This window comes from Aquila chrysaetos, chromosome 6, assembly GCF_900496995.4.
Source record: "Aquila chrysaetos chrysaetos chromosome 6, bAquChr1.4, whole genome shotgun sequence".
Taxonomy (NCBI): Eukaryota; Metazoa; Chordata; class Aves; order Accipitriformes; family Accipitridae; genus Aquila; species Aquila chrysaetos.
The window spans coordinates 37,435,348-37,449,215 of NC_044009.1; the positions used below are offsets into that span (position 1 = coordinate 37,435,348).

Sequence of the window (13,868 nt, forward strand, 5' to 3'; positions counted from 1 at the left end):
GGACGGACTTTGAATAGAGGAAATGTAAGAAAGATGAAAGTGCTTTCAAAATTGCCAGATGATTTTTTTTTTTTGCCTCCTATTGCAAATCTTAAAGTAACTGACCTGCTTTGAAGATGACACAGCTCATTCCTCTTGTATGCCCTAGTTTGGATCTGTGAAATTCAAGCATTAGAAGATTCATCCCTTATCATATAGTGCGATATGTCTGTTAGAGTTCTTTATGGCCTAGGAAGAGTCAAAGAAGGTGCGGTGAATTAATTGCTGCAGAAGCTTGATGGCGTATATCATGGGAATAGCTTAATGAATTCACATTTTTAAGTCTCTTAATCTTCATCCTCAGAGGCCCTTTTGCTTTCTATTTTCTAGCAAAGCTTACTTTTCATTTAATGTGCAAGAAATAATCTTGCTTGATGGAGGTTTTTCAACCACTGCATAACCTGTCAGGCTTATTTCTGTCACGAGTTTGCTGCTGCTACTTTTGGCTAGTTTTCCATTGAGTGTTTTGTAAAGGATTACAAACCTGTTTTGTTTTTAAAGATGGAAGAGTAGAAGGTTCTGGGATGCTGGTAAGAACACATGAGGTTTCTATGTTCTATCTTCATAGGGCCTTATCCTGAAGCACTGATTGTGCACCTGTCCCTTATCCTGTGGTCTGGAGTATATGTAGTGATCAATACTGCTTCTTAGTGATTATGAAGTTGAAGTGATTTTAATTATTTGGATATTTTCTAGCACTGCCCACATAATGTGTTGAACATAACAAGAGCAGGTCAGTTTGCTCTTGCTGAGATGCCGGCCAGACAGCTGTCTGTGTGTGTGTGTCTTTTCAAACCAAGCTCTTTTCCCAAAATCCAAGGATCTAATTAATTAATTCCAGTGCCTCAGTGTAACGGTGGCCAGAGTGGAGGAGAGAGACCCCATCCTTTTTCTGTTGTAAAAAGAGCTTTCTATTTATCTTTGTAGGTGTTGGGAAGGGGAAGCATGTGTTTGTGTGTCTTAAATGTTGAGCTATAGCAAATCTGTAGATGGGGGAAAGAAAGACGTGAGGAACTTTTTACCCTTGTAAAGCCTTTGTGCTATATGCTCTGGACAACCATTTCTTTAACTAGCATCTAGGTAAGTAGAAGACATATCTAGGTAAGTGGAAGATAAAACCTTGTACTTCTAGTAGGCCACTGCTCTTCTTGAAATCAGCAATTCAGAATTCTGTGCAGTGTCCCCTGTCCATACTCAAGCTCCAGCAACAACAACTGCTGCTGGACCAGACCCCAAGGCTAAAATCTATCACTTGGATATCTGACAGACAAGACTTCTTGAGACGGACTCAATACAGTACTATTTAGCACTTATCTTATGTCTGAGTTCAGTAGTAGCTTTTCTTTTCCAATAAACTTTATAGCCTAGCATAGTTTCAGTTGGCTTATAAATACTTAATGCCTCTCTGTGTGAAGCCTGTAGTGGAAGACTGTGGCTTGGTGGGGAGCTGTGGATAAGAGATTCCTGTTGTCATACTTTAAAATAACACAGCAATAACACAAAGTAAAAATACCTGTTATCACTGTGCAAGAATGCCTACTAGTGCTAGTCCCCAAAGAGCAAATCTCTAACACTTTGTAGTAGATAGTTTGCCTGTTGAGTTTTACTGAAGTTCAAGGTGACCTGTGAATGCATGTGGACATTTGTCCCTTTTCTCTGTGTCAGCAAGTACTGTCATCTCAGTTACCTTTGGAAGTGTGCTACTGAATAATGCTTTTGAGTTGCAGTCACACAAAAAAGTTCCTTATTGAAGAGCTCCAGTCTTCTGGTTATGTCTGAAGTGCCTGATTTTGTTCTTTTCAGTCTTTTTTCAGAAGAACGTTCTAAACTGTTAGCTCTACCTTGTGCAGTTTTGCTTTGCTTCTGGAGAGAGTCTTTAATAGCTTTTTTATGAAGTTCTTTCTGTGTGGTTTTTGATTAGGAATAGAAAGGAATCTTCTTTAGTTCTCACTGTGATTTAAATGTGTTCCAATAGACCCTCTTCCTCACTGTGCTGGTGGCTGCTGTCACCATGTTTACTGTAATTGTGAGAAACACTGCAATGATGCTTTCTCTACAACATAGAAGACATTGTGAAGATTGCTACAGTTGGAGCCATCTGAGCTGTCACTGGAGAGCCTGCTAGCCTTTCCTAGCTTTTGGAAAGCAGAACTGATATGCGTTTGTTAGGTTTTTTAATTGCCCTGAGAATATGGTATGACAAGTAGGAACAACAGAGTTTCTTAGAATACAACATGTGAACCATTTTGAATTGATAGGTCATAGCAGATTTTGTCCACCTTTTGAAAACTTGGTTGTAATGTCCCTTCTTAGTGGATTTTTCTTCGGTTAATTTGTTGTTTGTTGAGGGTTTTTTACGATTCTTAGCATTTTGCCCTTTTTCTCTCTCTCTTCCCTCCCCACCCCCAGCCTGAATAGCCTTAGTCTGTTCAAACATTCCTTGTACTGAAACCATTTCTGTTCCATAAATGAGCCCATACTTCAGTGACTTATGGAGAACAATGTTCAAAGCAAGATTCTCAGGCTGACAAGGAGAAGAGTTTGATATTGCTGAGCAAAGCACAACTTTTGCTGCCTAGTGAGAGATAACTTAGTTTTCTCTGGTTGTGAGCAAACCTGAAAGTCTTAGTGTGGCATGGTGGTTCTCACCAGTCATGGGTTTGGGACTGCTGTCACAGGTGTTTTGATTTTTTTTGTGGTTTCTTTTCCCTCAGATCCCACAAGCTGCAGTGACTGATGTGAGGAATAAGATGACATTCAGAACTTAAAGATGGTGATTTAGGTATTACAATTATTTTCTTAAGGCATTTTTTCTCAGCAGGCATTATTTTTCAATCAGGCTTCACTCACTATATATTTAGGTTTTCTTCTTCAGAGAGGTGCATCCTTACAGGATCCATACTATCCTGTTAAACCATCCTGAACTGTTAGCAGCACAAGATGTAAGGCAGCTATTTATGAGACTGAGTTGGTGGCACTCTTGGTGAGATACAGATCATGCATTGCTTGTTCTTTTATTTCTGATGTTTTTTACTGCTAACTCAATACAGAGGAAGGCTGAATGATATCCTTCCCCTAATCAAATCTGTTTCAGCAGCAGCATTGCTCCTGCTGTTTGTTTTTTAGGGGTTTTTTTGGTCTGTGTTTTCTTTGACCACAGATGCTGGATTAACTTTCTATATATGCTTGAGTAGGAATAAGTGATGCATGGTATCTAGTTATGATAGGTAATGTAAGCAGGAAACAGTCATGTTGTCCCATTTACCCTGGTTCTTGAGATAAAGGTTAAATTATTAAGCAGTTGCTATAGAATTCTTATTACTATCTTGTAATAGGAAAAATACATCAGCTTTGGTATCTGCAAAATCTTTGAATGCTTTGAAATACATTCCCCTCCAGAAGTTCTCTTGTGTTTAGTGTGTGTGATAAAACTGCTGTACTTCCAAAACAGAAGACAATGTAAAAGGCTTAGCTTACAGCCTGTAGCTCAGATTAGGTCAGTGTTAGAACTAGGTTTAGATTCTCAAAATCTCTTTCCTTCTACATGAACTTAAGCCACTCCTTTTCTGCACTGACAGCTCGTTGAGTGAGTGAATAAAATGTCTGTTGCTATTTGCTGTTAATATCTTCTCAGAGTACCCAAAGGTAAATAGTGCCAGACTGCTCTTAATCATAAGTATTCATCCTGCTTATAGACAGATGGTATCTGCTTAATCAAATATTCACCTTTGTTTTGCTGAAGGAGACAACTTGTAGTATTTCCAGCACTTTTTAGAGTTCATGTTTTGTAGGGTAACAGACTAACCTTCCTGGTCTGCATAAGAAGGTTGGCTGTTGCCAACTCCTATGTCAGAGCTTTAGTGAATGTACAAAACTTCTAGATGAGAATGTTAAAACTTCACAAGATGACTTATGTTTTCTATTTAAAATGCTCAGGTATACAGGTCAGAAAAAAAACCCAGTAGCTACCTTATATGGAACTCTTCCACCATCTGATGTGAACACCCTCACCCTTGTGAAAAATGTCAGGAGATTCTTAGTAGGTCTTAAGTAGCAGGTTTTTGTGTGTGTGTGTGTGTGTTTTTACAAACCTTCAGCAGCTTAAATCCCCTTCTTTCAGTGCTGGTATTCTATGTAGCACCTGCATTATACCAGGAAGATTTCCTAAGTAAACATGGACTCAGCCCAATCCTTCTTGGCTGACTAAACCTGTCATACCAATCTTCCAGCCTCTCTGAAGGCTGGTACCTCCTCTTTATGTGTGAAAAGGACATGAGAGAAAAAATACTGTCTGAGAATCAAATTGGGTATATAGCTTAATCAGCATACCACACTAACAAATATTGTTTCAGGTAGAAGCTTTGGTGAAGTCTACACTGAGTCTGCATGGGAAGATTGACTTCCTGGTAAATAATGGAGGTAGCCAATTCTCAAGTTCTTCTGAAGCCATCCGTGCAAAAGGGTGGAATGCTGTGATAGACACGAATCCGACAGGGACCTTCTACTGCTGCAAAGCAGGTAAGGACTGACCATTAAGCCTTTTTTGTTTAATTGTTTTGTTCTTTACAGCAATACCAGAAGACAAGAAACGTAAAGTTTCCCTACCTTCTTTTTTCACACACTTCTCTGACAGCGGATATTTGTTTCCATGAATCTCATCCAAAGCTTTATATTAAACTGTACATTACATTTGTTCATATATACAAGCATACATTTAGGCAAGTATGATCTTCTGGTTAAGGCCAGGTTTGGGGAGTCAGTTGGCTTGGATACTCATTTAAAAGACTATAGGAAAGTCACTTAACTTCTGTGGCCTGTATTCACTGTGTGTAACAGGAAAAGATTTCTCTCCCATTAGGAAAGGAAATTAAATTTAAAGTTAAATTTAAGTATGATAAGTGATTCTCAGATAGCATTGGGAACGTGGAAATGAAAGTAATGTACATGGAAGCATGAAATCTTGATTGCCACCAAAAGGCTTCTTGACAAACATTGAGCCTTACCTGGACCGCACCTGTTATCTCACTGATCCAGTGGTGAGGCTATGGTACGAAGAGCAGATTGTGTATCTATATCTGCACAGGAAATGTGTAGTGTAATTGGAGTTAAGGCTCCAAATTTGGCTTCCAGTTGGCAAGTTAATTTGTATGCATTTCTTCTGATATTTAAGGTTATCTTCCTCCTTCATACAGTGTACAATGCCTGGATGGAGGAACATGGTGGAGTCATTGTCAACATTACTGCTGCCATGAGAAATGGGCTTCCTGGAATGTCATAATACATATTTTATTTTTACATTTTCCTATGTTTTTTCCCCTAGAAGTACTAATTGCTCCTGAATACTTCATTTTAGAAAGGTGTGCACTGGGCAGCAGTAGAGTATAGAAATACAGTAGTTAGGTCAAGAGAGAGCAATAGTATCACTTGGCTGTATGTGTGGGGATCTCTTATTAATTCAGCAGAGACTAGAGGAGTAAATGGCATCTCTGGTCTCTGTCAACTTGTTTGTAAGAAACTATGAAGCAAGACTTGCCAGTGAAGCTTTCACTGGAAGTGGTATGCTAGGGGGACTAGCTGCACTGAAATGTAACCTTTACTTGTTCTCTCCCCAAATTTCTGGAGGGTTTGCAAGAACTTGGCACCTGTTGTTTTCTTCTACTGTTAGTTTACAGGTCTTGGTGGTGTAATGAGTTATGGGAGTTGGACAGGGAACAGGGGACTAGAAGGAACATTTCTAGTATGTTACCAGGTTTTGTCTTTGTCCTTTGGGTCACATAATGCCTGCCTTTCCCATTTTCCTTTTTACTCTCCCTTTGTAGCCATCTTTCTTGGAGAAGGTCTCTGATGCAGAGAATCGGTTCTATTTGGCTCTGCTCATTTTTTGACTGGGAGAAGGCTCATGGGTACAAACATATTACCGCATTTGTAGTTATTTTATACTGACACAAATGATCACAACTGTCTACATGAATATGCAGCATCCTCTCCATATCCCTATGTGTACTATATTTGTTCAAATTTCTTTATCCTCAAAATGGGGGTGAGCAGGAGTCTTCCTGTTTGAAACTTTTCCACCAAAAAGTTCCAATTTGTTGAAATAGAAATAGTGCTCAGAAAATGAATTGTTTCAGTTACTTTCTTTTCAAAGGAAATTTTGAAGTTATCAAAATGCTGCATTTTGACAGTTTCTTAATTGAAAAAAGTCTGAATTTCCTCTTTGAAACTACCTATTTTTTTAAACTTTGAAATTGAATTCCTGTTGAAGAAAATATAAAAATATAATTTGAGCAAATGTCACATTACCACTCTTTGTCCTGATTCAGTGTTGAAAGTTTTCAAAATTTAAAATTTTTAAGGAACAGCGAAATATTTTCTTACTTGTTCTTGGCAGTACAAAATAAATTTAGAGATCCACAGGGTGGTGCTGAAGCTACGATTATTTGAGTTTCTCCACTCTGGTTAAGTCTCATTGAATTGTCACAGCAAATAGGCTGAAGCTATATTTGAGAGTTGAACCAAGAGATGAAAAAACTAATTCTGACTAACAGTGGAAAAAAATTTCCCAAATAACTGCTGTGTGTGGATGTAGGTGGATAGACAAAACTACTCTCAAATTAAATTCCTGTTGAACTCATACTTGTTTTAGAAATGTACTATTGAAAAAGACTTGCCTTTACAAGTCCAGCCACCACTCATGCCAAAAATCACCTGATACAGTTTTTCATAAGTATTAGTTTTGAACATAAAACTAGTCAAGTTTGCTTATAGTGTACCTGGAGGTTATTTATTTCTGGCCTAAATGTATGAATAAGTTGGGTTTTCTTATGTTTTTCTTAAGTGTTCCTTATTCCTTTCCTGGTATTTGAGAATCTATTGTATCTATCTCCTCTGTTTTGCTAGGCTAAAGGAACTAAACTCTGTTAATTTTCTCTGAGTCCCACTGTCCGCTGTTCACTGCAGTAATTTTGTCTGTATTTGTTCAAACTTGTAATCATTTCAGACTAGTTTCCTATAGCAGCAAAGTGTGTGAGATCACTCTGCCTATGGTCATCTCTGTCTCCATCTGTCTATAGCAATTTTTGAATAGTGGCTTATTTTAATCATGTTTGTCAGAAGATCTAAACTATTTTTCAGACCACTGTCCTTCCAAGTGTTTCTTTACCTATGCAGCCTAGCTTTTGTAGTTTTACACAGTTTGAACTTTGCCTCCAGTTGTTTTTCATTTTATAAGCCTGCTTCTGCAGTAGAATGTAGCTGATCTCGTGTCACACTGGGGAAGAGATGGTAAGTATTTCCAGAAATTACAGGAAATCATAGCATAGCTTGTTTGAACTGTGAAACTATGGTCAAACTTAGAAACTAGAACATCTCTCTCTCTCAGATGCTTGGTCCAGTCATAGAAAGCTACTCTGACTACCCTAGTGAGGCTGCGGTAGAATTAACATTGGGCACTGTTAGCTGAGGGAACAGATGTTTCTTTTGCTTTCTTTTCTCAATAGGCATACAGGAGCTGCAAGAGCTGCAGTGAATAACCTAACCAAGACTCTAGCTTTAGAATGGGCCCACAGCGGAGTAAGAATCAACAGTGTTGCTCCTGTAAGTAATGGCAAATGATCTGATTAAACTTAGCCATCATATGTGTTCATGGTTAAAACTTTCAGACCAAAAGGGTTTTTAAAATCTATAGCCTGTAACTGTTTGTAGATTATTTGTGTATTTATTTATTTATTTATAATTCCCTCATCTATGTTCTTCAGGTCATTTGAGAGTGTTTTGTACTGTTTGGATGACGAGCCAGAGACGTGGGATAAAATTGCTTGTGCTTTCTGCTTTGACTTGGCATTCTTGGGTTTTTTTCCTAGCTTAATGAATTGATACCTGGGAGGAGTTGGTAACCTGATTTACAAACCCTTGACATAAAATTACCAAATGCTTTGTGTTTCAGTAATGAGTACATTATTTCTGAGTTCACAAAACTTTTTCTATTTGAGGTTCAGGTATACTGATGATTTCTACCTGTCTTTACAAAGTTATGCTACATGTTAAGTTAGACTAGTTTTAGGCATAAAAAGACTATTTGGAGTGGACCTTCTCTCAAAGAAATTATATGTAAAAATGTGTGTTCTGATTTTTTTCTTGTCAAATATATGCAGACAGGAAACCGCTATACAGGTCAGCTAAAATATGCCTACCTCACATTTCTGAGGAAGTAGGTAGCATGTAGCAGTTGTTTTAAATAACTGTATGGAAAGAGCAGCTATATTTTTCTAGTGCATGGTGCTGCAGATACAGAGGTTACATGGAAGCCCTAGGTTTGACATTTGAGATTCTGATTTGTGTAATCTTCACTCTTAACCACAGTTTGTTTTGCACATTTACTCCCTTGAAAACAAAAGAGGAAAGGTAAACTTTGTCCAGTTACTTCTACATTCAGAATTTATCTTACCTCACAGTACAGTTAAGTGTCAAATTTGTTTAACTGGTCCCTAGGAAGATCTTTCTACTATCTTTGTAGGATGTCTGTATATCCCGTTGTGCCTCTTGTCCTAAAACATCTGGCTCGCTTTCTTTGGCATAGCACAGAATGCTTAATGGCAGATGTGTGATGATCATTCAGGTCATGGCTCTTATGTAGCCTCTGGAGGCCCAGCTCATCTGGAGACTTGTTAAATTTTAAGATCTACTGGCTTGTTTTTCCTGTTTATTTGTTTTTTCTGATTTATCAAGTCCTGGGGAAGTAAGTAATTAAGACAACATTATTATGTGAATATTTTTTTTCAGGCATGCTAATTACCTAATGAATCATACTAATTATACTTTATAGCACTTGTCAAAAGAAGTTTTTGACAAGCAAACGCTTCAGTGGTTTGGCTTTTTCAGAAGTATTTGCTAGCTTTGTTACTATCCTGGTAACAAAAATCCATGTTGTAGTTACAGTGATACTTTATATCCTTCTGTCACCTTTATGGACACACTAGGTCTGTGGTAACCATACAAAACTGTTACTGCTTTATAGGAGCAGAGTAACATGTAGGGGATGGGTACATAGAGAGGGAAACATGCATTCTCAAAAAAAAAACAGTTTCACATGTGAGTTACTTCCCTAGCTCCCAAAATATAGTCACTCACATTTCACGGATATCTTAGAATAGAAATCTTAGCATGTACTCCATGGAAGAGTTCAAATTTTTTTATCTTACTTAAACTTGAGTCCTAAAGGTTCTGTCATAACTAATCTATGTAACCCTGTGTTCCCATTGCTGTAGCCTTCATCTTGCCTCTGAAGTCTAAACTGGACTGTATGATCATCAGAGCAAAGAGTTGCCTTTTTCTATTTCTATAGCAGCTAAGTAGGGAGAGTCTGAATTCTGACTGTGAAATCTGTCCCCTTCCATAATTCACAATAAAATCAATCTAGCGTTTTTATGGTTTACAACAAACTGTTGAGAACTTGTTCTTGGGGCTTTATAGTTTTCTGCTGTAAGTTTATATGAAATGATTGTAATTTCAAAACAGTCTTTGAGTTTCTTCTTTATACTCTCCACTTCATAGTTATTGAAGTGACAGTGGAGAATTGGAATAATCTGAATTATTGCGCTTGAATACAGATGTGGCTAGCAGCCAAATTACCTTCTTGTAGAAATTATACCATTCCATTAAATTTAAAAACTTGCATTCAAGTGCTGTTCAGGTAGTTTAATCCCACAGAAAATACCAGTAATGACAACTTCACAATTTTATATTTATCACAGTTTAAACATATGGAGGAGAACTTAATTTTCACTATGCTGTTTTAAAATAGGGAATAGTATTTTCGGAAACTGCTGTTGCAAACTATGGAGAACAAGGTGCAATGATGTGGTTAAAGACCATACCAAAGGTTCCTGCCAAGAGGTTAGCGGTTCCTGAGGAGGTAATGTATTTCAGAACATTTGTAATATTTCTACTTCTGTGTCTCTATTTTGAAGCCACTTTATTATATGGAGAACAAAAAAAGACTTAGTTTTGTACCATGATGCAATATTAAAAAAGAAAAAAGCTTGTAATAATGTGTAGGAGTGCCAAGTGGGAGACTTAACCAGTAGTCACTGTTACACTGAAAATTTAATTTAGATGCCTCTTATAGCTGAAGTGTTTCATAGTAGACATTAATTCCTGAAAAGGTTGACTTCCAGCAGGGAGCACTAAAAGAATGAATATTAATGTGAAAAAAGTGTATCTTAAAAGTACTTAGCTCTCTTCCACAAGAATGTGCATCTTAGATAAACCGGTCAATTTTTTTGTTTGAGTTTTGGCGTCTGATGCAGATTTTTGAGAGCTTACTGTTTTCATCTGTTATGTACTTGATGTTTGTGCCTGGAAAGATGGCCTTAAGACTCTTACGGTTTTCATTATTGAGTAGAAAATGTTGCTATGCCTTGCCTGTAAAAGTTTTTACAAGCATCTTTGCTATGAACAATTCCCAGGAGTTTAAGACAGATTAAAATAGTCATTCTTTTGTTAGATCTCTTCTGCAGTGTGTTTCCTACTATCTCCAGCTGCTTCTTACATAACTGGGATAACCATGGTTGTGGATGGTGGCCACAGTTTATATAGCCAGATCCTAGAAATACCTGGTAAGAAATGGGCTACAAAATAATACCCTTCAAGTGACTGAAGTTGGGCAATGGGAGGACACAAAAGTAAAATGCTTGGTTTCTCAATCAACTAAGTATGTTGTTTTATTTGTTTTCCTCAGATCATGACAGATGGCCCTCACCACCAGAAGGAAAAAACTCTGAAATGCTTAAGAGTTTCTTTCTGGCAAGTTCAAGCCAAAGCTGTAAAAGAATGATATTTCACCATATTCCCAGTTGCACACTTGCTGATAATCTTGTTTTGTGATTTGGGCATGTTTTTCTCAGTAATATATTTTTTTTTTGCTCATGTGTAACTACATTGAGTGCCTTGATTATCATTGGTATGTATTTAAAACTTGAAAGGCTGTACATAGTAAATTTCTTCTCTGAAAACACTCACTGCCCTGAAAACATTCAGTCTCTTGGGAAGAGAAGGTATAAAAGAAATTCTCCATTTGCACAGGCATTAAGTAATGAAGAATCTCAGTCAGAAGTGAATAAAAAAAAATACTTATTTTGAAGAGAAGGGGGCAGAGATGGAATGTTTCAGAATCCTTCTATTCTGAATGAATTTGGGGAGAAGATAATTTAAATCTGTTATTATTAGTTGCATTGGTAACCCTTAAGGTAGCTGTTAGCTCTATGCTATTTCTGTTCAGCCACACACTGAATGTTCAACAATCATTTTAAAGACTAAGTAGGGTAGGTATTTCTCTGAAAAGAATTAAAAATAAGGCAGAATACTGTTAGTAATGTTTCAAACGAATATGGCATATCATATTGGGAATGTTTTGAATTGTTTGCAGATACAACAACATAATGGAGTTAAGCTGGCTGCAACATATTTGGTAATAGAATAATCTGATAATAAACTTAAGCTTTAACATACAGTGATGGAAAACAGCATAGATTCAACAATTTAACATGCAAAGTCTTGAAGCAAAAGCTGTGGTGTATATTGCAGTGCTTTCTGCAGTATGCTATACTGTTAAAAGGAGAAACTTGGAATCCTTCATTTACCAGTTAAAACACTTTCTATCCATACTGTGATGTCTTACAATGTTAACACAATTTTGTTCACCAGTGTCTCTAAAATAGGTGTGATTTTTGTGATCAATGCAGAGATTCCATTTAAAAAAACAGAAACCTTGCAATATATTGCTCCAAGAGGCTAGATTTGTAGTTACTCACCTCTTTTTATTCACTTTAAGGCATGTCTGATAACTTTAATCAAAATATAAAAAATAGGTGGTGACTGTGTTTGCTGTAACAACTGAAATTTGTGGAATCAAGTTGCTGATATGGAAGTGACCTCTTTAATACTTCATTTAGGATTGAATGTAAGAGTCTCTGCCAGTTGTTTGTTCTCTGCAAAGATGTTTGACTTTTGTGTCTTTCATTAAAACATGGGAACTTATGGGTACATGTAGACTGCTTTTTCATGAAAATCTGAATGCCACTTTTGTGGGGGAGGAGGAGTTTGAGCCAAAATGCTTTCTCCTTCTGATACATCCTCTTTCCTTAGTAACTGAGTGGTCATTTATGTGGTTGTGAGAAACTTGTACAGAGATAAAATCAGCTTTTTTCAAACCTCTTGTGCAAGGTATATTTCGATTGTTGCAAATATTAGTTCAGGGTACATAGCAAGAGAATTCCTGGAAGAAAATGCACCTGTTAGATAACTAACTCTAGAAGCCTAGCCCATTGCATTTAAGTGAAATTACTTAGTTTGTTAAGAGATTGTTTCTACATTCTTAACATCTTTCTGTAAAAGAAGGTTAAACATGAACAAGCTCGAGACTTGTGGAATTCACTTTCTCTTCATGTTTAACTGTGAGCTTCTGTGATTCATGTGGACTGTAGATTTGTGAAATGGAAGTGATTTGTTAAAACTAAATTACTTCTATTATATCCCAGAACTGTTCTCTACAGGATTTGAGCATAAACTTGGAAATGATTATTTTATACTGTTGCAAATTTCCTCTTTAACTTTGCTGGAGTCTGAATATTCATAAAGAGGGGAAGTTTATACATGATGGTGGTGGAATGCATCACTCATCTCAGTGAAATGAAATATTAGAAAAGTGAGCGTTCTCCTGTGTGAGAGACATGTTCAGTCTGCAATTAATAAACTTCTCCACAAGTAAGAACTATAACAAACCTTTCCACTTGCACTGAATAGAAGGAACATTTATTTGACCTTGCCTTCTTCAACTTCCAGCAAAGCAATGGATCTATTAAGAAGATCTAAGCTAGTTCTTCAGGAGAGGCTTGTTCCTGTGTGTGCTTTCTTCCCCGGCAAGAAGTTGAAACAGCCAGCATTTGTGGAGCCAAATGCACTGCAGCTTAGTGCAATAGGAGAACATACTCAGAATACTCTAGGGGTAAGTACGATGTAAGAATGCAGAAAATACATCCTCGAAAAGAAAAGGGGAAACATCAGTGTTCTCTATTTTTTTTGCTTTGTCTTTTTTTTCAGTACTAATATTAATGTCCTCTATGTGTTGAGGCTTACTGTGCACAATATTAAAATGCTTATCACATTATATTAGCTATTAGGATACTGACTCTCTCTTGCTGTAATAGTTTTGCAATGATCACAGCCTCTCTCTTTTTTTTTTTTTTTTCCCTCCATTTTTTCTTCTTGCACTAGGGAGAACATGAAATTTTATTTTGGTCTTTGCCTGTTCGGTCCATTTTTATGTAGATTAAAATGATTTTAAAAGTTTTGCAGTGCCTTGCAGAAACCCAGTGTTGTGTCAGCTGGCAGCATGAATGTTTCAGGTTTCTGCTGTTAGTGCCGCAGATAATATAAGCTGTAGCAAAGCTCCTATGCTGCTGTTGTAACAACAGCCCTTGATCAAAGGGCATTGAGAGGTTAAAAAAAATGGGTGTGGTAACAAAAACATCCTTGACCTCTATAAGATTTGGGTATCTGAAGTTCAGAGAACAAGGCTTGATTTCATTTTATTTATTTTACAAGGGAGGTGAATGCAACTGTGGGAAAAGGGCTACGGAACCTTAGGAGGAATCAAGGAGATTATTGACAAAACACTGAAACTTAAACGTTTGCTGTACTGTACAGTTGTAATAAGTAAAGAGAAGAATGTTAGAATGACACATTTACCATTCTGTTAGAAATCTCTTTTCAGTTGCTTTAATATTTACCTCTGGCTAAACCTGTAGCTATTCTGCCTACCCCCTATCAGA

The 13,868-nt window shown here is 37.1% G+C and overlaps 1 protein-coding gene across 1 annotated transcript in view; it reads left to right on the forward strand.

Moving 5' to 3' along the window:
- PECR (peroxisomal trans-2-enoyl-CoA reductase) overlaps positions 1–12,075 on the forward strand; it is a 19,045-nt gene extending 6,970 nt beyond the window's left edge. Inside the window, 7 exon segments of the mRNA XM_030017231.2 lie at positions 4,392–4,557; positions 5,232–5,313; positions 7,539–7,635; positions 9,842–9,952; positions 10,544–10,655; positions 10,778–10,825; positions 10,828–12,075. Of these exon segments, the coding sequence (XP_029873091.1) occupies positions 4,392–4,557; positions 5,232–5,313; positions 7,539–7,635; positions 9,842–9,952; positions 10,544–10,655; positions 10,778–10,825; positions 10,828–10,865 (654 nt within the window). The 3' untranslated portion in view covers positions 10,866–12,075.
- Positions 12,076–13,868: the final 1,793 nt, after the last annotated feature.